General features: G+C 39.5%; 1 protein-coding gene across 1 annotated transcript in view; it reads left to right on the top strand.

Annotated features, from left to right (window-relative positions):
* NAALADL2 (N-acetylated alpha-linked acidic dipeptidase like 2) overlaps positions 1–23,690 on the top strand; it is a 305,207-nt gene that overhangs the window by 50,761 nt on the left and 230,756 nt on the right. The window contains exons 3-4 of the mRNA XM_026060735.1: positions 1,137–1,407; positions 20,766–20,885. Coding sequence (XP_025916520.1) covers positions 1,137–1,407; positions 20,766–20,885 — 391 coding nt within the window. The remainder of the gene's footprint in view (positions 1–1,136; positions 1,408–20,765; positions 20,886–23,690) is intronic.

Here is a 23,690-nt window from a genome sequence, read left to right as displayed (position 1 = left end):
GGTGACCCTGCTTGAGCAGGGGGCTTGGATTTGGACGATCTCCAGAGGTCCCTTCCAACCTCAACCATTCTGTGATCTCTGTTCTTGGAAATTAATGCCTGTGTGATCCTTCCTCTTGCTTCTCAGTCCTGTGAGGTTTGCAGACCTAACTCGATTGAAAATCCTCATGCAATTCAGCATATGGCTCTTTAAGCTTTTTGCTCTGCTTTTGATTAGTGCTTTTGATCTGAACRTTTGAATAATACTGTTTTTCACTCGTGCTGCACAGGCACTTTACATAAGTAAGCGGAGACCTTTCAGGTGTCCCTGCAGTGTCTCTTTGCTGTAAAGTTATCCTTAATAYACTCTCTACACTCGGGCTCTTTTGGCATTTGCTGGTGGGAGAGGGAAAGGTGGTTTTTCAGTGCTGTCCTCATGTTCATCCCGGGGTCTGTCTGGTCACAGGTGTCGAACAGTGATACARACCCAGTGATATAAGCCCAAACTAACCCTTCTGAAGTCTCTGCTGGTCCGGGGGGGCAGATAGTGCCAAAATAATATCCAGGCACCTGTTCTGTGCTGCTTGCCAAGCTGTTGGCTCAGGTAATCCTTTATAGGTRTGAAGTCTAAGGGAAACTTTCTGACAAAAAAGATAATATTTGGGGAGACAGTTCCATTCTGCTCAGCAAATTTTTGCTTTACTTGATGAATTTAAGCCAAACATAATTATAACTAATTTTCAGCATGACTCCCTCCCTGAAGTCCCCGAAATATTACTTCAGATTACATTCTTTTACATTAAATGGTTGGTTAAATTGATGCAATATCAGAAACTTGATCAGCATCACAGAGATTAATTTTGAAGCAATTACTGTGATAATTTCTTTGGGATTCTCTACATTTTAGTTGGATGCTTTTCCTATAAACATTTATTCCCTTTTTTATTTCCAAAAGAGAGGGTTTGACTTTGTTTGTTTTGTCTCATAACTGGTAAGGAATTATTTGYGAAGAATACGAAGGGCAATTTTTTGCATGTTTGATCCATTATGGATCCCATACTTCACATAAATAAAATTATGGACGGCTGCATGTTGACAAGGTACAAGTGTATTGGGGGGAGAATAAACAGAAACTTGTGTTTTCTTTTTTTTYCCCAGAGATTTGTTACAGTTCCCTAGAGAAGAAGATACAGATGTTGCAATGAAAATTCTGGCTTGGTGGACTTCTCTTGGCCTTGAAGATGTTCAGCTAGCAAATTACTCTGTTTTGCTTGACCTGCCGGGCTCTTCTTCAAATACAATAACTCTGAAAAACAGTGGTGAATGCTTTTATCCTAGTGGACAACAGTGCAACAGAGAAACCAAAAAGCTTCATAGCCAAGACCTCCTGTACTCGTATGCAGCGTACTCTGCCAAAGGGACTCTTGAGGTAACGTGACCATTTGTCTCTGTTGGTTTTGGTGAAATAGAAAACAACAGTGTTTGTTGAATTCGGCTGGCAAAGTACGTGTGGTTGAATGCCCAGCCTGAAGGTAACTAACATATTCAGGTAAAATAAAATTGGCCCAAATCTCAATTCAAAATTAAAAATTAGTCAGGTCTGAAGGCCTTATAGGATATTAAAAAAAAACAACAACACATCATCTGAGTTGATGAATTAGCATCTATTGCTTGTCAACAAAAACATCTTGCATGTGTCTTCACTGGCTGCCTTCCTATATTTGCTGCCCAAATACATTGGGGGCATACAAAGGGGCAGTCATTTCCATTTACCTTTCTGAAATACTATAAATGTGAATAAACATTTCTGAAATATAAAAGCTGCAGTGTAAATTTCACTGTTAATTGCATTACTGTTTTCTTTCTCCTCTAGAAAATTATTGTGTGTTGCCCACAATGATGCAGGGCTTTTTTTTAGCCTTAGTTCATTTGACTATTGTTTAAAAGATAGATTTGTTTTCATGACTTAGATCATTAATAGACTAAATAGGAATAGACTGCAATGGTTTTTGAGTTTGGAGGATACCTCTTCCAGAATACCTTTATACTTTCTGAATATCTTAATAATATTTATAGCATATCAATTAATTTTTACCAGTAAAATGCAATAGTTGTGCATTTTTCTTTTGGAAGTGTTTGCCCATAATTCATAAAATGTTAGGCACTGTGCAGATCTTCTTGTGGTGGGTCAAAGTGGGGAAAGTTGCATGATGTTAACTATCCCATTTTATGAACTATTAAAATATTTTGAATTTTGGACTGAAATTCAGGGTTGGTAGAAAGAAATCTGAGGGTTGGTAGAAAGTCGGACCCTTTCAGTTCCTTGTCCTGAGGTCTGCAAGCTTCAGCATCTCTTTCTCAGAAGCTTCCAAACCTTTTAACCCAAGGGATTCCCTTGATACAGAGGGGTGGAGTGGAGCTCCTGCTCCTCTCTGGGAGASAGACTTCTCTGCATCTCCTTTTTCTGTGTGCTTTATGTCTGCTTTCTGGGTTGAGTGTCATACTCATTATCTCATTACAGCTTCTGTTCCAGGGCTCCATCACTTAAGAAAGAAAAAACAAAACAAAACAAAAAACTTTATATTGAGGTTTGTTTTTAAGAGGTGAAATGAAGTAGGCGAGGGTGAGTCTTAACCTTCATGATGTGTGCTTTAACTCTTCTTTTTCGTGGGTAGTAAAAAGTACTAATGAAAGGGTTTGGCTTATATTTGTCAGAAAGCGCAATATGTAATGTTATTTTCTCGTACTAGTCTAATAAGACTAGTAACTGTAATGAGATAAAAATACAGTTGTGGCCTTCAAGGTTTATTTCATGAATGTAAATGTTGTTACTAACAAATTCATTAGATTAAAGGAAATCCAGCATCCCAGGGAAAACCACTGATGTACTTACCAGCTACACATGTACCAGGCTCAGTTATATTTCAGGATACTTTTCTYTATGCTTGGATTCTGCAGGGATCAGGACTATGTATACAGCTGAAACGCTTATCATCAATAGGGTTTAACTTGGCTTTTTCAAAATAGAAGCTTATACTTGAGCCAACAATTGACTGCCTGTACACAGTTTTTATAGTCAGTTGTTTGAGATACCAGGCACCCTCCCACCATTTCAGATTTTTTTTTTTAATCTTTGAAGAGTCTGCMCTAAGTGTCTTTAGATCTACAGAGCTTTGCCTTAAAAGAGAGATTAACCTATTTGTGTAGGCTATAGAGAAATCGGTAGTGATTTCAAGCTTATACAAAAATCTCTACTATTTAGACTAAGTGAAGTTAGAAAATCCTTAAATGAGAAGTAGCAGGTGGTGGTTGTTGCTGGGATCAGCCTTCAGAGGGAGACATAATTGCATGCAGCAAAACTGCCAATTGTCTGTTCTGAATATGTTGCAGTGGGTTGTGATTGCAACATCTTGAGGGTTTTCCTGTGAAAAGGTATCCTTGCAACAGCTACTCATAATCTGAATAATTTTCTTACAAAYGTTTTGCAACCATAATGGAGAGTTTCTATTGTGTGTCACATAATCAGTTGAATTGCTTAAATTGCTTCAGTACTGCTGCTTCATTGCATCTCTTTTGTATGTTTGGTTTGCTAGAAGTTCAGGCAAATAAAACCATTAAGTTATTGCAGTCTGGCTAGCAGTAGAGCTATAGTTCTCCTTTCTTGTGACAAGGTTATTTGTAGAATAGCAGAACTCATTTTCTTTGAAGACCTGTCATGTCCATTCATCATATGGCCATTGTATATGAGCTGTCCAATTTGTGCTTTCTGGTAACAGTCTAAACAGCATTTGTGATATCTTAAATCTGCTTCAAAAACCTACTTAGTGCCATTGTGATGGATGGTGCACTTTACTGCTTCTCTATAATTCATGTGCCCTGAGAAGGTGACACTGTTTACCCATCACGCTGACAGGCAGGACAGCCTACCGTTCTAGAGAGAGYTGTCTTGTCAGGTTTGAAATAGGTATTACAGTGGTTATGTAAATAATGTACATAAACCAGGTCAGTTTAAGGAAAGAATGACTTCTGTGAAACATTTTTAATAAAACTTAACTATCTTTTATAGGGTTTAAACCTTTTGTTTGATGAAAACAAGAAAGCTACTCTGGCCAACAGAGTAAATAAAAAGGGAAATTACATTGCATCCGATTTCTGCATGGAAGCAAAATCTAGTGTCAAACAGCAAATCTAGCAAGCTCCAAATGAATGCAGCCCGGTGAATCCAAATGTAGTGTTCCTCGCCTTTGCTTTGCAGCGTTTGTCTGCCCGAGCTGTGGCTGCGTTTGCCGTCTCTGGCAGAGCGGTGAAGGGATGAGCTGGGGAGCTGTCAGCGTGGTACGCGGAGAGGTGGCCGTGAACCTGCGGAGATCAAGCATGCTCCTTTCAGTACCAAATTTGAACGTTGTGTGACTGTAGGTGCATGTTGTAGCCCATCTGTTAACATGCACAGCAGCGATCTCCAGAGCTTAGTGAAGAGTAAGTAAGGATTTCGTCTTGGAACCGCAGCAGAAGGCTGGGTGGTACTTAGGTGATCTGGGTGGGTTGTTTAAAGTAGGCCCACCGAGTACAGTGAATTTTAGGAAAAGGAAAGTGTTCAGTTTTGGTTTTGCAATGTTCATCTGCTCTGTTCCCTGTTTCTTTAGCAACTGTAAAGGGAGAATCTTAGCAGATGTAATGGTTGGTGTGTTGAGACAACATTTGAAGATGGCTAATTAAAATGAAGATTATATTTGCTCTGTATTCCCTTGCTTTCTGAAGTTGTTTGTGTGACCTGAATTTTTCCTGACCTTGCTTTCAGGGCTTTAAAATTACTCTTTGCTTTATAGAAGTCTGCAAGGAACTTCTGTCATTCCTAAATCTGCTGTCATACCTTTAACAAAAATGCAGGTGCTGGGTTTCCTGTGTTATATAGCACTAGTCATGCTACACTCCMGTTGACTGACTCTTGGGGAATAAGTATCTGTCTGCAGAAGGCTCTGACTGCCTGCTAGTTCCTTTGCTGTKCCTTCATCCTTTCCCTTTTTCGTCCTGAACAGTCTCAGCCAGCCCAGGAAGACATCATGTTCCTTTCCTGGACCATCACCTCCTACGCTGACTGGACTATGTTGGTTCAGGAACTGGGGGTGGATGCAGAAACAGCATAAGTATCAGCATTAACGGGTCTTGAAATGGAAACACACATGCAGGCAGGGATTTGAGGGTTTCTGTGGATAGAAATGAATCATCCCTGTCTCAGACGCTTCTAACACCCACATGTCTCCTTTCTACTTTGACCTCTTCTCCGTTCCTATCCCCTAACTGCTTAGACTCCTCCACTGCTTTGCTTCACCTCCATGCTGGTTCTCTGCAGCCCTCCGTTCCAAGGGGCTGCTGATTTTAGGCACTTTTACTTCTGGCTAGGCCAGCGATATCTTTGATTAGCTTGGAGGGGCTGCAGGAAGCCACTGTACCATTGAGAGGAGCAGAGCAGTGAGGCTGCCAGCTGTTTGCCTCTGCTTGAGTCTCCGATATGCAGAGGCGGTTCTCCACGTCTGTCTATAGCGTATCYGCCTGCTCTGGTTCGTTTCCATCAGTGACATTTTCTCCGCTTAATGAGAACTYGCCACTGAGATTAATGCAACCCAGAACAATACAAGAAGAATAATGCAGTCTGTTCATCTCAGTCTGTGATCTTCTCACCGTTTTTTAATCCTGGCAAGAGGGGAATAAAGGAAGGGGTACTCGGATTCCTGTCAGACCTCCTTCCGCAAGGAGGACTGCTTACTCGCTTCCCTACTGCATTTTCCCATGGCTGTGCTGAGATGTAACAGCATCCTCCCGTCCCCTTCCTTCCCATGTCCTTCGCTCTGCACAGGTGGACGGGCGTCTTCCTCYCCCCCAATGCCTGCTCCTCTCACCTCTACTTTCGCACTCGCCGCAGCTTTTTTGGGTGCCCGCTGGCTCCCTGCCCTCCCTGCTGAGCCTTCGCAGCGCTGCAGCCCCCCTGCGTTGCCTCGCTGTGCTCCGGCTCTCCCTGCTTCTAGCCCCGCATCCAAAAGCTGCGAGCAGCTTCCTCTGGCGGCACTTGCACCAGGAACTCGTTGACCCGACAGCTTGCTTTCATTTGATCGCATTGAGCTTCGTTGTGCTGGGAATGTGATTAGTGTGCCCTTATTAACTTAGCTTCCCTCTAGCTAATCAGTGTTAATTTCCTTAACAGTATTTCTGAATTAAGATTGGAGTCAGCAGGTTGGCTTTGGAAAATTTTAAAATATTATTCTGCTCCAGGTTATTTTGGTCCCCAGGCAAAACTTGCAAATGAGCCTTCTGAAGCACGCTCGCTTACATGTCTCCTTATTCCCGTGGCAGAGAGTGCATATAATTCAGATTAAATAATCACAGCATCTCACCCTAAGTCTTTCCGTCATTTTTGATAGCGCATTGGTGCAAAATATCAAGCTAGAGGGAATCTTGATACAAGTATGCATTTAATTCTTTTAGGCATGCCAGTTTAGCTCATTATCATCTCTATTAACGTTTCCTTAAATCTCTTCTCTGAAGAGACATGTACTAGCTAAAAAGAATCTTTAGCTACGGAAATCAGTTTGCAGACGGTTAGGGCTATAGGTTGAATAACACATACACATGAGAAGAATCATGTGATTTTTGTAAAATTTACATGCTTTAGAGGGACTTTATTTACCTTTTATTTATAGAGGAGTTTCTCAGAAATGTCTTCCACAAATAATCATAACTTAAACCACTGCTTTGCATACCAAGTAGGCAAAGCAAATTTTCAAGACAGTCAAGACTATGGATTTTGGAGTAGAGTTGACCTTTAAATAGAAAGCAACAGTTAACATTAACTAGAGCACAGCTGCCAATCTGTTATAATTAACTACGGAAAGCTGTGAAATGCAATGTGAAGGTTATATAATTTAAAATTGCAATCCAGAACTACGGAAACGATCACTGAGGAGACTTGCTGCAGAAAATCTTGTCACTTTTTGGCATATATCATGTAATCATTAATAAATACGTTGCACATTTCCCTAAAAATAACAGTAATAGTTTATCATGCGCAATAGCTCAGTTAATATCGCTGCAAGATGTCGTATCACTGAGGGGCAGGGTTTCAAAGATGCAAACGGCTACTACTGCAAAACCTGTTGCTGGTTTTTAATTGCCTGAGAATACTGTACTAATACTGGAACTAATACTGTACTCATGTTCTAGTAATATTTTAGTAATCACCTTTTAGTAATAAATAAGTTAATGTAATTAATAATTAATGAGGAGCCTTTTTAATTGGAAAAAGCCAAAGCTGAGGAATCTGGATATCCAAAGATGTAACAGATCACTATAATTTGCACCAAGCAAGCTGCAATTACCTGTTCAATTCAGCAGGTTATATCAAAGTTAAAAGTATAAAGTTACTCTTCTTTCATGCCCACTTTTTGCTAATGGTGTTTGCAGGACCGGATAGCGAAGTACTCCAAGCGCAATGGGAATCTTTCCGCAGAATCACGAGGCACCTTTTGCTGAAGTAGCGCTTCCTGGCCGCCTGCATTTCCTTTTCAATGTCCTTCTTAGTAAATATGAACCTACCTACAACATACCTGTGTTTCAGTGCCATCGCATCATATGATGAGATTTTCCTCGCTTGATTTTGCAAAGGCAATATCCTTCGCGGAGGAGGAAGGACAAGCAGACTGCGGTTTCTGCTGTGAGCTATGTGGTGCGTTTTTCAGGGCTCTTTTTCTTGATCTTTTTCTTTTCTTGAAATTTCTCCAGTATTTTGAAAGCTTAAACGGCCTTGATTTTCTAATACCACCACTTGAAAAGAGTGTGAATAAGGTCTTATTAAAAATAAAGCTGAGTATAGATGACATGTTGTAACCATAATCTAAAATAATCGAGGATAAAGCTACCATAATAGGAACAATTTGATCAGGGTAGATTTTAACTATCTGTCTGACATCATTGCTGAAGAATTTTGGTGTAAAAGAGCAAAGGATATTCTCGGTTAGAAGCTGCTTTTGGGAATGGTAGAAACCCTGACACAGAGGCTTAATAGTAAGAAAGACCAAAAAGCCAAGAACGCTTCTCTCAGGAAAAAACCCTTTGAAGCAAATATCTTTTGAAAGCTTTGCAGAGGAGAATGAAGAAATGTGCAGAATATAGTTTCAGCTCCGATACAGCTGGTTCAAAAAAATATATGTAAGAACTGAATTCTTAAAAATGTGTATTAAAATAAAAAAGATGACCCAGTTACTAACCATAGGCAAGTCTAAGCTTGGTATCCAGGTGTAGCTGGTAGAAGTCTGTGGGGTGGGTATGTGACCTGTCAAAATTTCAGAACCTGTGCATGGGCTCAGAATGTCACGAGAAAAAGCTTTTGTTCAGAATTTTCCTTTTGATCGGGTTGGAAATACAGTACTTCTCTCTGGGCCTAGCAGCCCACATTACTATCCCAGGAGAAAAGTACCTGCTTAAAAACGAAAAAAAATCAGTGCAAATGAAGCAAAGCCTGAAAATACATTGGTCTTCCCTCTTTCTAGAACAAGGAATTATTTTTGTTGTCTGATGTGCTGTCTCTTCCAACGAGTACAAATAAATCTAATGACTAACATCTCACATAATGGATATTAGTTACTGTGTTTATCCCATTCATTAAGTGGGCCTTAATGCAAATTAATCACGAGAAATACCAGTGCTGTTCTCRGAATTATTTCTTATGTTCTGTGCTCTGCAGTTCACCGAGGTGATTAATCAGTCACTGGCTGGTGGCTGGCCCRCGAGCAGGTACATGCGCGAAAGAAGATGCTTCGAGGAATTTATCTTCCTTCCCCTGAATTATGTCACTGCGTAGAGAGTTGGTCTCGTCTCCCGTGAGCTTCACTGCTTCACGCTGATGCCCTCGAGACGCTGTCAGAGAGGAATAAGGGGAGAAGAGGCCCGGCAAAGGCGCCGGCTGCYGGCGAGCGATGCCGCTGCGCTGTGCCAGAAAGCGCGTGCTGGCGTGTCCTCACGGAGAGACCCTTCCTCCCACCGCAGGTCACTGCTGTCCAGGCCCGGTCTTTACTTGGGAGCATGTTAGAGGGCGAAATAATATGAAAAGCTAGAAATTGCATTACAGGCAAATGAATTGCAATATCGTTCTTCTTACCAAAACTTTTATTCCTAAAGATTATTTTCATTTAGCTACAAAATTCTTGCATCTTAGGGCAAGAAGAAAATATTACAATCATGTAGTGATGCAAGCTAAATATCTAGAAATTCCATCAGCCTGGATAGTATTTTAGGCTCAGTATCTGATGGATAAAACTGATGATTGTTTCAATTCAGATGTTTCGCTGATGATCTTATTGCTGCTGTCTTAATGTGCGTAGAGTTGCTCTGCCTTAAACTCCCATTTTTCAATTTTCGCTGCAGAAAATTAAGGTAGTATCTTCACAGTTTATAGCGTTTCTGGAGTGGGTATTAAAAATGTAAAGAGAATATTGAGGGAATCTTTTCTGTCGATGATACATTTGGTGAATATTTTTAAGGGCGACCAGAGTGCATTCTTTGTCTTGTCTATTSAATTAAGTCTCTTGTGTTTTTTGAATTTTGGGAAAGGGATCTCTTGATGTTGCGCAATAGCGGCTGAATCGGAATTTGAGAGTCCATTCTGAGCCCGCTGCTTCTGGTTTCTTTTTGTCTATTTTTCAAGATCATGGGCAGGAGGGTGAGAACAGGGCAAGAGAAAGACGTGGGTGCAGCTTTCTGTAGTGTCTGACAGTTCCATAATAACATCCTTAGCTTCTTTTACTGAAAACTGCACTATGAACTACTGTAGTAATACTAAGCACTTCTCTCCTGTACTACTGTAAAAGAGGCTGCACTGGGTTGCAGACTGTCGAAGAGGTGGTGAGCTCTGTTCAGTCCCAGCTGATAGAGCTGAGGTGCCAGCTGAGTCCTTGCATTGCCAGTGAAATCGGCTGTATGAGCTCAGAAGTCAGATTACTCCTTCCCACCATCAATTTGTCCAGATTCCCGTGTCCCTTCAGACTTTCCCACGTGTTTTAGATAATAGCATTTTTTTCGTCTTTCCTTTTGAGGTGCAGTTTAACAGGACATGGTACAAGGTGATCAGTTCGCTGGGCCCTTTTCTAGGACAGGGCTTCCTCCTTTCTCCAGGGTTGTCCCCCCTGCCGAGAGCTCGGGAGCCTAGCCTGATCACCTCTGTGATGTTCCTGCCAACACTTTGCACTGCCGCGTCCTCAAAATATCTGTGTGCAATTTGGCTCCATTCAGGGAAATACTCACCCGAAGCTTTGGAAAGACTTGGGATAAGGGCAAGCTATTAATTGAGCTATAGCAAGGATACCTGGCAGGGCCTTATCCTGAACTGCCTTATAATCCTTGCCGTAATTCATAAAAATAAAGCATTTTAAAGAGAAGCGGTAGCTATTTTGTGAAATAAAAGCTAATGGTGCTGCCGTGTGGAAAACCATTAATTGACTGAACAATGCTGAATGGAGTATCCCAGTTAATGAGAAAAAGACAATTCCAAAAAATGAGTGAATTTTAAAAAATAAAATTAGGAAACCTGAAACCGCAAAGAACTTGTTTTTCTTCCTAGTACAATGTTACTATGCATGATTCCTGAAGCGTGTAATCCATGTCTTTTGTAAGATGAGTCTGCTTTCCAAAATGTTAGGTGATTGAAAAATGGAAGTATGTTACGTGTTTGATCTGATAGGGCTATGCTATTGCATACAGCCTTCTTCATATTCATCTTGGTCTATCCTTTGGGACACTTGAATTTATTATTATTCGAGTATTGTTTTCTTTGGAGTCTTTCTTTCATCTGAATATATTTTTAATTTTCCCCAAACCTTTTCCTAAAGAAATAACTTAGAGACCTATACATTTGTGTAATCATTAAAAACAATTAAATTAACATTGGATATGGAAAATGTCATATTTCTTTTCACAGCTACACTTTTGCTTATCCAGATTTGATAAAATGATGCTTTAACTGTCAGATCTGTGTTTACAGCACTACATGGTTGGGCATCTCTCTGATTATATTCAAGTGCCATATGTTTGGCCAAGCAATGACTGCAAGTACTCTGTAAAAGAGCATTTACTACGCTCTGGAAAATTGGGTTCTCACATTTTGAAAGTTCAAGTGTTCTCTTGATGTAGTGGATAATCTCTTCTTGTGCAAATGGGTGCTTATCTGCATCTTTGAGTTAGACGTACATTTTATCTTTTTGTATCTATGTACCTGCATTAACAACAATGTAAGTTTGATGTGCATGTATATGTTTGTGTATATGGGCATTGTGCATAGAAATAGAGCCAGCCTATATATTTCAGTACAATGTGCATGCACTAATATTAGAGTTGATTGGGAAACAGTCAAATATCCTATGAAAATTGAACTGTATAAAAATGTGTTCTGAATTGCAGCAAAAATTGGAAATCTGAAAACTGTAAAGCTATTTTCTAAATATTTCTGTTTTGACACAGCCAGACTAAGTAGCAAAGTGAACCAATTGAACAAAGAGGAAACGTTACTGTCTATGCAATTAAAATATGAAATAATAGTTATGAAATGAAATATTTCAGTTCTACTTAAAAATAGTCAAAAGCACTTCCATGTAGCATTTTGCTGCAGTTAACACGTTTCTTCTACCGTTGATAGACAGTGTGTGCGTTCACACAATGTTCTTACGACCTGCCATCTGAGCCGGGACATTATTTTCTTTCTCAGTATGCGCAGGTGCAAACACGTGTGTCACTGTGTGTCATGCTGGGCTGTGAGCGGTGAAGTGGGGTGTGCCCAGTGCCGGCTGGTATCCTCTCCTGCCCTGTGCGGATCGAGCCGTGCATGATAGCTGGCGATTTTGTGGTTTCTGCTGCAGTCTGCAGATGCCGAGTGTATAGGAAGTGGTTGAAGCACCTTCTCCGAGGTGCAACATCTTCTCGAAAGACCTGTTGGTTGTAGGTGCTGCGGGAGGGAGGGAGGGAATGCCTGCTTTGTGTTCCGTCTCCGACGATAAGGCCGCTGAAGGAGAACAGTCTTCGGTCTCTGGATGTTGTGTTTTCATTCTCTGTGTCTGAGAACAGTCCCCAAAAAACACACTCCAGTGCAGGCTGCTCTCGAGAATTTATTGAATTCTGAGCTGAAGTGCCTGGATTCTGATGTAGAGCCGTGCCACTGAAAATTTTAAAGCCAGATTTAAATCACACTATTATAATTTGCTACGTACGTATGTATCCTGTGATGTCGCATTACAGCTGAATGATTCTGCATGTTTCTGTTAGATTGGGCTTGTGAGCTTTTCCATCTATTTTTATTCTTTTGTGATGCCAGAAAGTTCTCCCCTAGTCCGTGTAATTTGTAAACATATATTTACATGAATGCTCCCAAGTAAGCCAAAGCGAGCCAGCTGGTACCCACAGATTCCTGTTCCTGCTTAGGGGCTTCATGCGTTAGGGGCTATTGATACTGCGTATCATTGCAGTTAACTGTTATTAAGAGTAAATAATACTGGACACATGTAAGAAAGAATCCTTAGATTCTAAAATGTCACTGGGGGGCTTTGTGAGATGACAAATAATCAGCACTTACTTAACAAAAGTTGAAAATAATAAAATTTTTGACAGGATTTTAGGCCTAAAATTGTGTAATATCCTTGTGTGTTTTATAACCAAAGCAAATTTCTTAAAGCTTTTAAAATAAACAGATACCAATTTAATACAACTGAAAATTAAGATGTCTTATTTCAGAACACCTGAAGAACTAGATTTGCATTTAAAGCCAGTTAGAAAAGGTGAAAAAAGTAGGTTTGCCTCATTGGATATCTCACTGGATATCATGAGTTAAGAAGTTTAACTCAGATATGAGTTTTGCCTTCTGCTTAAGGGAAACTGTGGAAGAATAAGATTAGGAACAGAGGTCAGAGGGGAAAAAAAACTATAAATGAAGTAAAAGAAGAAAAAACAAAGTTGAGAAGAGATATAGAGGAAGGAGTGTACAGGATGAGCATTATCGGTAGGGCACTTGGTTATGTCAGCTCAGACTGAGTTGGGGCCGTATAACTATATAGCCCCAAAGAGGTTCTTCTCCGTTGGCTGTAAAGCAGCTTCCATCGTAATTCAGTCTCCCTGGGAATTAGAAGAAAAAACCTGCTATGAGTTTGCTCGAGTATGACCTGCTTGATTAAAAAGAAAGCAAACAAGTTAAACCCCACAGTGTCTTTCTAAAAATTACCCTGGATCGACAAAATTAACCTGTGGGAGCTCCATCGGCAGTGTGCTCCCTGCGGCAGAGCTGTCAAAGGAGAACAGGAAAGCTATGGATGATGCGGAGGGAGAGAGCGCCCGAAATGGGTCTGCGACTAAATTCAGTCTGCAAGCCCAAACTCTATCAAACTTGGAGGTTAAGGGACATCGATTTTTTTTTCCTACTTCGGTATAGCAGTATTTGAGCAGATTACAGTTTTAGGTGTCGTTGCAATGCAGTGTGCGATTTTATGCAATAAAAGCTACAGACAATGAAGAATCCTTTTCTCCTAAAAGTTGACGCTGTGAGTCATGTTGTGTTACTCTCTGGAATTTTACTGTACATGAGCGGGAATACTGAAGCAAAAAAAGACAACTTCTAGAGTAAGSTGCTAATAACTCTGAAGAAAAGATAGCATGAGTAATGTTTGAAGAAAAGGAACTGCTAGTAGGTAAAACCACCTAGTTACGTAATGAACAACTAGTTATTGAATGAATCCTGTCCTGCCCCCTGCCACGTGAAGCAATATTGAAATTCTGGGATCCAAATCTGCCTGGACACTGTGGGTTGGGTGTAATTCTTAATATCATAAGCAGAGCCTTCATGTAGTTCAAATATGTCACGATCACTTCTTTTAGGGCTCAGATAACTCCTTCAAATTCAAGCTGCGCAATTCATCTCTTTTTGCCTTGCATCAAGTAGTTGCTTGGAAATACACTAAGTTGTTATTATTTTTCAAGGCATAAGATTATTTTTCTCCTTCCATTTTTCTAATGAGATATAAAAGGAAGCTTGAGGATAGTGAATCCTTTTCTACTAGAAGTTAGAGTTTGGATAAGGAGTGTTCAGATTTGGTCCAAAAAAAAAAAAAGAATTTACTTGCAGTGGCTTGCAGGATTTCACAGAGGCATTTCTGTATAATTACCCAAATATATCTCCAAGCTTTCCCAGACGGTCTGGAAATGTGAGGGTCACAGGACACACATAACGTAGTATTTGCTGCAAGAAAACAGCACACTTGGATTTTGAAGTCCTACATCAAATGGCTCACAAAGTAAAGAGACGGTGGAAAGCTCACCAAGAGGTTTCAGAGGCAGTGTCATTTTGAAATTGCTGTAAGTGCTGGAGTAGAGCGTTTGCATCCTGTCATGCGAAAGCTGTTTTAAAGAAAGAGATTTTTAGTTTATAACAAAAACAGCTCAATTAAAAAAGATCCTCATGTTAATTAAAAAAACCCAACAATCTCTGTATTCTCAGAAATGACTTTGTCATCTGCCTCAAATTCTTTGCAGATTTTTTTTCTATCCTATGTCTGATTTGTATTTATTTTGCTGAAGGTTGAATTACATTCTTGCTTTGTCAGATCTTCTCCTTGTTACTGCAGAACCTAGCAGCATAAAACACAGAAAAGAAAACTTACAGCACTTGCTCTGGGCTTCAGTGAATTTTAAGAAAGAAGAGGCTGATTGTAATCGTGTCAACTTTCATTACCGTAAAAGAAATCAATACTTAAACTGCACTTTTTTTCTTAGTTAAACCCTCAGCCCAAACCTTCCTTGAGCTAGAGACAGCACTGAGATGTATGCCTTTAGTGCATGCGCGCTCTCTCTCTTTCTCTTTTCCCTAGAATCAAGTGAAGGACAAAGGCTGAGCAAGAAGTTTGAATATTAATGTTTCTGTAGAAATATGATAAATACGTGCAAGATGGCCAAGTGCGGCTTGCGTGGTAGCAACCACTGGGAGATGGCTCTGGTTCCCTGCTTACCGACCAGATGCTTTTGTCTGGAAGCAGCAGCAGCCCTGGCTAGAAAGCGTGGCAGAGTTTACACCAGTGAATGATTTGGCATGGTTGAGGAACGCTCAGTTATTTCCCTTTTTCTTTCCTTACTTTCCTCTAATTTTAGAGGAGAGCTGCTTTTATGGTTGCAGAGGTCTCCTCACGTTTGTGGATGACCAGTTTTGATGTGCAGCCAGCTTGAGTTTACTTTTTTGCTGTGCTGAGTGCTCTCTTCAGCCGCAATTTTGGAGCTGTGCAAATAAATTACAGTGAAGTGTTTAATTAAAGTTAGCCTCTTGTCCTGATCGCCGTCTGCTGCCTTCCCAGATACAATTGGCAAATACATTTTGGAGTTTTTACTTTAGGCAGGATGAATATTTGGAGCTTATTTGGCTTTGATTGATCATAGATTGGATGTTTGTTAGCTTTACTGGGTGAACATTGGAAAATAGTAATTGAATGTCAAAGGAGAAATAAGGGGCATTGAATTGACTAAATGAAGCAATGTAGGGAAGTAGACCTGAACACTTACTGCGCCGAGGGGTTGATGTTTTCAGAATTACGTTCTTGCTCTTCGGAGAAAGCCTCTTCCTCAATTCYGAGGAATATGTAGGCCGAAATAAATCATATAGAGAGCATTTGGGTTTTAGGTTTTTTTAAATACTTGGAGTTTCTTTAGGCCACCCATTTCTGAGGCCTTTTTGGTGGGTACAGCAAAATTTTCAGGACTATGTTGAGTATGCTGCTGAATATTAGTTATTTCACAGCTACAGTTTTCTACAGACGTTATCTCCCTAGTATCTTGTGTACGAGCAGTTGTTTAATAGTAGTCAGCTGAGTGGTATTTGGTAAAATGCATTCATAATTTTGGATTCATCGAATATTGGACTGCTTGTATTGAATTTTTCTTTTCTTAGTGCATTTGTTTCCTCCAGACTTTGAAAGAAACTGACTGGACCGCAAGCTCGCTGAGCTGTGACATTACTAATACTAGGTAACGCTAAGAAGAGGTGACACTGATTTTTCTCCACGGCCGTTTTGTATGCTTGTATGTTTGCTGCATAAGTTTACACCCTTCAGAAAAGATTTTTAGAGATGGCTCAACACTGACCTTAATGTATTCTCTTAAGGAACAAAAGTAAAGCTATTTGCTTGCACATGATGCATTTCTACCCTGGGATTCCCAGCCTTGGTAGCTAGAGCAGATGCATGTGAGGGCTCCCTTCTCACCTGCGCTGGCTCCGACGGGATTTGGTGGTTGTTGCAAACGTCTATGGCTAGTTGTGCTGGGTTTGAGTTTTGTCTTCTAGGGTTTTTCTCCTCAACTTTTTCCCTCTCTTGTGTGCCTCTGGCAAATCGGCCACAATCTGCCTCTCAGCCTGTTAATTGGATGCAGGTGTATAATGGTTGATCCTGTGACTAAATTCCTTTCTCATACAAATTGGCTAAATTATAAATGTGGATTGTCAGCCATATTTACCTTATTATTTTTGACCTACGTAACTTATTCTTTGTGTGTGTGTATATTTAATTGCCACACTAATTATATGCCAAGAAAGGGAAGTTTTAAAATTGTATCCAGGATCTTCAAGACTCAAAGGGCCACCTACTTCATATAATTATTCACATTTTTCTGTTCCAAAAACTGTCTTTCTCTAAAACAAATAAATAAAAATTACCGTGACTGGATGAAGTATGCTGTTTTATTCTCTTTAATTTTAGAACTATGTAGACGAGACTGAATAAAGACCTTTGACTGCCTTGTTGGTGGCATTTTCAGAGTGCTTGACTTTGCTGTTTTGATGTGATTTTATCCTAGTTTTTAAGACAGAACTTTTACAACTCATTGAGCATCATCTTGGGACCCAGAAACTAAATAGTAAGTCTAATATAATTACTTTTTTTAAAAAGATTAATTTTCTTACCTGCCCTTACTTCATTTCATACATGGGGGAGTACTACTGAACTCCATATTGCACACCACAATTTGTTCTTCAATAGTCATATCTTTCCAACAGCACAGCATGAAACAATTCAAAGAGTAAGTAGCCAATTCAAATGAACAGAATGACTCATTGTTTAATCGTTTTCCAGTTTTAGGGTAAGAGGATTTTACCCTTGCATATCTAAACCAAGTATGCAAGTGTTTTTTGGCACCTGATAAAAGGAAGGGTTCTCCTTTGTTTTTAAATAGAATTATCCTACCAAACAAAAGCGGTTTATCAAATATGGGTGGTTGGGGGTGGGATATTTTGCTTTTGAAAATCTGGAATATTCAAAATGAGGATTATGTCATGTTGTGAGCATCTCTAAAATGGAAAACAACAATAGAAAATCCAAACTTTTCTTTTTGGAGTTGTTATTTAAGAATGTTGTGGCTAAAACAGGGCTTCATACAACATAATCTGATAGGATTATTGAGAGGGTACTATTCTTTGGATACAATAGGATTCTGTAACATTATAGACTTTTAAAATTATTTTTATGCTAGAACAAAGGGATCCAATTAATTGCACCCCAATATGTTAAATATAGTTAGACCATAACTGACTATTCTGAGCCAGCAATGCTATGTGGTATTTGATGAAATAATGCCATTAAGTAGTGCAAAACTTATTTATTACAAATTTTACTAAAGTCTTCAAGCGTGAAAGAAAGGAAGGGTCATATTTAATGTCATACTTAAAGCTGTTGTTATAAATGTAATGTTTACCTATTAGTTTCTGGACAGTACTGCCAAAACGTTATGACCTTATTCTAAACTCTTACATTTAATTATTGACTTAGTTCAGGAGAGGAGGGCTACTGTGTAGTTTTACTCGAGAGAGTGTTTTATTCCTGTTCTTTGTAATTTTAACTGAAATTTAGATCTGAGATTAGCTGGGCAAACCTCCAGCTAATCCATGTCTGCTGGGCTCTTTGATGCGATGTTACCAGGATGTGATAACTTATTTCAGTAGATATGTGCAATCTTTTTACCCACGCTGCCCCAAAAAGTAAAATTAAGGATCAAAGAATTGTGATAAGACAAGTACTTGGAAGTTTTAGTGAAATACAAATGTGTAATTTCCCCCTAAAGTTGGGGCAGTGACAAGAGCCTTAGGTCATCCTTATTTTCAGGCGAATATAAAAGACAGACTTGTGATAGATTGCACTTTGACAATTCCTTCATGTGGAAGACGTGTAATGAAAGCGCATGTAACTCACCTTCATAGTATACCCAGCTGCTTTGCCATATAATGATTTCTTACATGCAGTCTCAATATATCAAAGAATTTAATAGCTTTAGCTTTGGGGCCTATTTTTCAAGATATGGAGCAAAGAACATGGTCTTGCAGAGTATTTGGGGCAGCAGTGAGTGAAGTTCTGATCCTCACATGATTCAAAAGCGAGCCGTGCTTTTGTAGGGCCTTGTATTCAGCCTGCTCTTGCTGAGCTCCCGTGTTGACCAGTGAACAGCTCTCGAAGATGCCGTTAGCACCCACAAATTACCTTAGAACTTCTAAGGGCAGTTGCTGAATGCAGTAACAACTGTGCAAACCTACTTAGTTTTCTTGGTTTTAGAGCAGTGGATGGCACCCTGGAGGAACAGCTAGCAGAAGTGATGGGAGAAGAGGCACCTGCATGTAGATGGGCAGGCATCTCATTTTCACCCAGGAGTACTGCGGAAGCAAACAGTTTGATGCTTCATTATGTCGTATCTTTGCGTATCGATTTGTGCCTCAGGAAAATGCAGTGTAGTTTTCTCTCATGTGAGTGATGAAAGCTCTGATTTTCAGTTTGCTTGAGGGTAAGTGGGAAAGGCATCAGATCCAAAGGAATTAGATTAGAAGTCTCCCCAGAAGTCAGACTACATATAACCTCTCAGGCCATAGCACTTTTGGGATGCTGAATAATTATTACACTTCAGTGTATCTATTGACACTTCTGTACAAAATAAAATAAAGTTGAGATCTACAAAATGAGGAAGAATTTGTGTGAGCTTCAAGGAAGTACATTGGTTAATTCCCTTTCCTCATTTGATATGAGCTGTTGATAACTAGGTTCCTTGTGTGAGATCTTTTCATATAGGAGCATCAGATTGGCTTCCACTAGAATAAAAAAATCTTCACTTGCTTTTATCATCCTTTTCAAACAAGATGATCACAGAGGAAAAATTTACATTGGATTTCAGCCTATAGTCACCATCTGAATTTTCTTATAAAATAGTTTTCATGTTCTTTGGATATTGAAACCCCACCTATTTCAAAAGAAACTGTACAAAGTTCAAGATTTTTTGTTCCTGCACTTAAATATTTGGTGTTAAATCTGATGTTTGCTTGTTACAGAAGTGTTTTATTACTTTGGCTGACCTTTCTAAATACTTGGTTTGTATGACGCTGCTGACATACTGTAGACTTAGAAACTTGTTAAATTGGAAATTTAAAAGAATGCATTTAGGAATACAGGGCAAAAGTTTTGTATGCATTCCACTTAAATGTTGAGGCACAAACTTGGCAAAATATTCAGATGTAGTTGTCAAAAGCTAAGTACTTTCCTTTTTAAGCAGTTTGTGTAGAGAGGCCTAAAATGAGGAAAATTACCTTTGGCAATCAGTCCAGACTTAAGTTGCCTTAACTGAACTCACTGAAGAGGAGAATCTTTTCTGTCCTGTACTGCTCCTCTTTAATTTTTCAACACTCGTGTAGTATTCTTTTGTCGTCTTCTGCTTGTATTTTGTATGAACACTGTGTAAAGACTTAGAGGTTCCAGAATTTTCTTGGCGATTTCCTGATAGCTTCGTAACATTTTAAAATAATAATGCACGAGACTGATTATCCTCATACTTGGTCTTTGCCCAGCCTTTATTGCTGTAAATATGAGAAATATACCCTCAGTCACTCTTAAATTATGGAAAAAAAAAACCCTTAAAAAATTCTTCCATCTCTGCCAATGCTTGACATTTAATCATAATTTAGACCTTTATCACATCATCTTGCAGTGTTGTAAGTAAAGAGCTAAAGATCTGCATGTTCTAGACACTTTGGATTTAGTTGGAAGTGATCTAAATAATTAAAAGAAAGTATTGATAGAAACACTTAAGCATCAAAGTAGTATAATTAGTCGTCATTATGGTGATCTGAGTATAATGCTTGGATAACTGATGGATGATAAAATACTTTAGCTATTAAGCTGGGTTGCTCACAAAGCATATGGGATCAACTAGTAAAACCGTATGTTGGTAGAGGATGTGTATCTAGATATTGCCGTAAGTGACCAAGATAATCATTCGTGCTTTTCTGAAATGCTTTACAAGGCTGTGGTTTCATTTAAGAAATTTCACAGAGGTAAATGAATATCCTTTACATGGTTTTAAATGCTCTGCTATAGTTAATGAGGGAAAATTCTCATCCGTCACAGTCTGATACCGACTTAAGCGTGTGCAGAGCGCAGAATTGGCAGCTCCTGGTGGTTTTGTTTAAACCCGCTCATCCCCTCTAGCAGAATCAGCACTGTTTTATTATACCATTGGTAAACGGTATTGGGGTTTTTAACACAGCAGAGGAATTGCGATTTAAAACTGCGACGATAGAAATGTGTTGGTCAGATCTAAATCTGAAGCTCTTTGGCATGATGAGGAAATGGAGGTAAGGGTATCGTGACTTCTGACCAGTTTCAGTAGCTACCAGGCAGTGCCGTCCCTGTGGACGGAGCGCCCTAACTGCTGAATGGTTACAGGCATGGCCTGAACTTTGTCTTCTCTTTACAGGCAGAGCTTGTCGATGTACAGTACGGGACTGTAGAAGACTTGATCCGGATTCAAGCCGTTACAGATGTGACCAAAAAAATAGCACTTTTGAAGCTAGGACAATTGCCTTTGCTTTATAAGGTTAGTTATGTGCTTGCTGTACTTTAACTGATTTATTGATTTGGTGTTCAGTTTCTAAATATCAAAACAAGGCCTTTCCCATTCCATCACGGTAAGTCAGGATTTATCGTTGTTCAGATTCTTAATACTAACTAATTGGAGCTACGGTGGCTATTATGTCTTACCGCTGTTGATTTTGCTGCATGTGTTACAGTGTGCCAGTACTATGGCATCTTCTCCCTGAGTGTACTATAAGCCTTTTGGCAAATAAAGAAATCTCTAAAAGAAGTAACAGATCCCAAGGGGAAAAAAACAACAACTGAGATTAGGAATAGTTGGATCCTTGTCTGCTAAAAATGTACATGTAATACTGCACTAAAATCTTTTATTTCAACATCATTGTATCTAGTACTTGGCCTACTGGCTGTAGTTTAAGCGTGCCCTGAGATGAAGCTGAGCACCTGATGTGCTTACCTGACCTTAAGTTTTTGGGGGGCTTTCCAACCTAAAGTTTAGTGCTTTTGGCCTTGCTACAGATGTGCTGCTGCAAGCACGTTCTGAGGTTGTAACCAGTAGCACACGCTACAGGAGGAATAACTGTATTGGTGATGCAAGTCGTTCAAGAAATGACATTTTAACCTGATTTCATTGTTATATAATATAGTCTTGCTCTGTGGCGAAGGTGTCATTGCCGCCTTAGCTCTTTTTGCCACTCTGCCCAGCTCTGAGGGAGGAAGGGACTGTGAGCTGGAAGGCAACACGAACTTTTGTGGTGTGTTCTGCTGTAATTGTGTAAGCACACTATCTGGAGAGATATAGATATGTATATAAACACCCCACCATTAATGGTCAGTCGCTCTTGTTAAAGCACAGAATAGGATTTCTTGGTCTATGAACGGGTTGCTGCCAGTTCAGAACGAGCACGCTGTTTTTCTTCCGTTCTCTCCTTCCTTTTCCTTGGTTGCAATTGTATGGGGAGGGGTGTACGTGTGTGTGTGTGTTTTCATTCTCCTCTACCTTTAGCGCTGGCAGAGAGCACAGAGATTAGGCTCCTTTGTTCTCTTGTTCATTAAACATGGTAGACTCAACTATAAAACCCATTTAAACTCTTAATGTCAAACAACTGCCTTCTCTTGCAAGTATTTCATAAACAAGAATGCTATTGTGCCTTCAGAAAATACACTAGCCCAATAAATAATTAAAACATTTCTTGCCCAATTCACAGAAGCAATTATAAAAGTCCAGTAGCTCCAGATTTCATAATAACAGAATTTGGAGCTGTGCTGTTGGCCACAGAAAGCACAGTCGAACCCAGAACACAGGTTCAGAGAATAACCACTTAATATATTTTTTTTAAAAAGAATAATAGTTGCCTCAATAAAAATGCCCTTTTCAACTTCAGTAACTTTAGCTATTTATCTAAATTATTTAGATGCAATCTAATTATGTTCAGGAAAGGTCAGTTACTGTTGTTGGAATTTGGCTGTTGTGCATCATCTCTGCCAATACGATCGTATGTGGCGTTTCACTGCTAACTGACAAAAATAATGAAATAGCAGTTGGGGCTCATAAAATACTAATTTGATAAAGATACAAAGTTTGCTGCAATATCATTGTCTACAGTGTCTGCAAGACTGACTTTTTACCAATTTAATCTCTGTTTCTGTAAGGAGGTTTTAGGAACTTTTATTTTGGACTGGCTCTAGGCTGGTCCCAAGCCATCAATGCTTATCAGTGGTGGAAGTGTATTAGCTGCACTCCTGGTGCTCATCCTGAGCTTTAATTTTATTCAGAAAGAATCCACTTTGCATGTTCAGAGACTGTTACGCAATATGAACCAAAGGCTGATAAGTGGGTTGGTCAGGAGATTCACTTCAAAAGCAGCAAACTCCTGATCTGAGCTACGATGGTGATGCACCCACACGTTTGGCTCCCTGAAGCCTTCAGGGGAAAAAAACGCACAGTCCTTCAGACCTACTTTTTGTGCTCTGCTTACTTGATAAAGATAGGAAGTTTGGCCTTCACTTTGTTATTTCTTCATTTTGAGGTCGTAAACTCTTCTTTTTGGAATATGAATTGTAAATGGTGTCTCTTTGGCTGTGAAATAATTGTAATCTTTTAAAAGTATCAGAAAATATCTGCTAAGTTATCAGAAATAGATTCTTCTTTCATAAGAAATATTTGTAAGTGAAAGCATAAGGAATATTTGTCAGTGAAAGATGAAGATAGCTTTAAACAGGGAGCCCTACTGGTTTAAATGGGCAGAGTATCTCACTGCTGGATCTACTTGTGTACTTTTTTCTAATGTATACTTATGGAGTCTCCCATTTCTGTTTCAGTAGACTCTTCCCTCTGTTTGCCTGTTTTCCCCTTATCTCTGACTTCCACGGGCTTGGGTTTACATCACATTAAAACAGCTAGTTCCTAACAGAGCCGTCACTGTGTTTTTTTCAACGCTTTTCTCCCTAATCTCTGCATTTAACCTGCATTTTTCACGTTTTAATGTTCTTTAATTTCTCATTATTTTTACTTTGTGTGTCCCACTCAGGATTAGGGTCTGTCTTTTATAGGTCATGTACCAAGATACCTAAAGAGGTTTCATCTTCATACCACAGAGTTTCTAACCATGTCTTTATTTTTCATTTTCCCTTGTGCGTGTATACTTTTTACTTCTCTTACTGCCATCTAGTCTGTTTTTCATTTATTCTTCCTATTTTCCCCTTTTGTCTTTTCTCTCGTCCCTCTCTCGTCCCTCTCTCGTCCCTCTCTCGTCCCTCTCTCGTCCCTCTCTCGTCCCTCTCTCGTCCCTCTCTCGTCCCTCTCTCG

The sequence above is a fragment of the Apteryx rowi genome, unplaced genomic scaffold (assembly GCF_003343035.1).
Source record: "Apteryx rowi isolate R43461 unplaced genomic scaffold, aptRow1 scaffold_10, whole genome shotgun sequence".
NCBI classification, from domain to species: domain Eukaryota; kingdom Metazoa; phylum Chordata; class Aves; order Apterygiformes; family Apterygidae; genus Apteryx; species Apteryx rowi.
The sequence above is the reverse complement of the archived record's forward strand: the minus strand, read 5'-3'. Positions and strand labels throughout refer to the sequence as shown.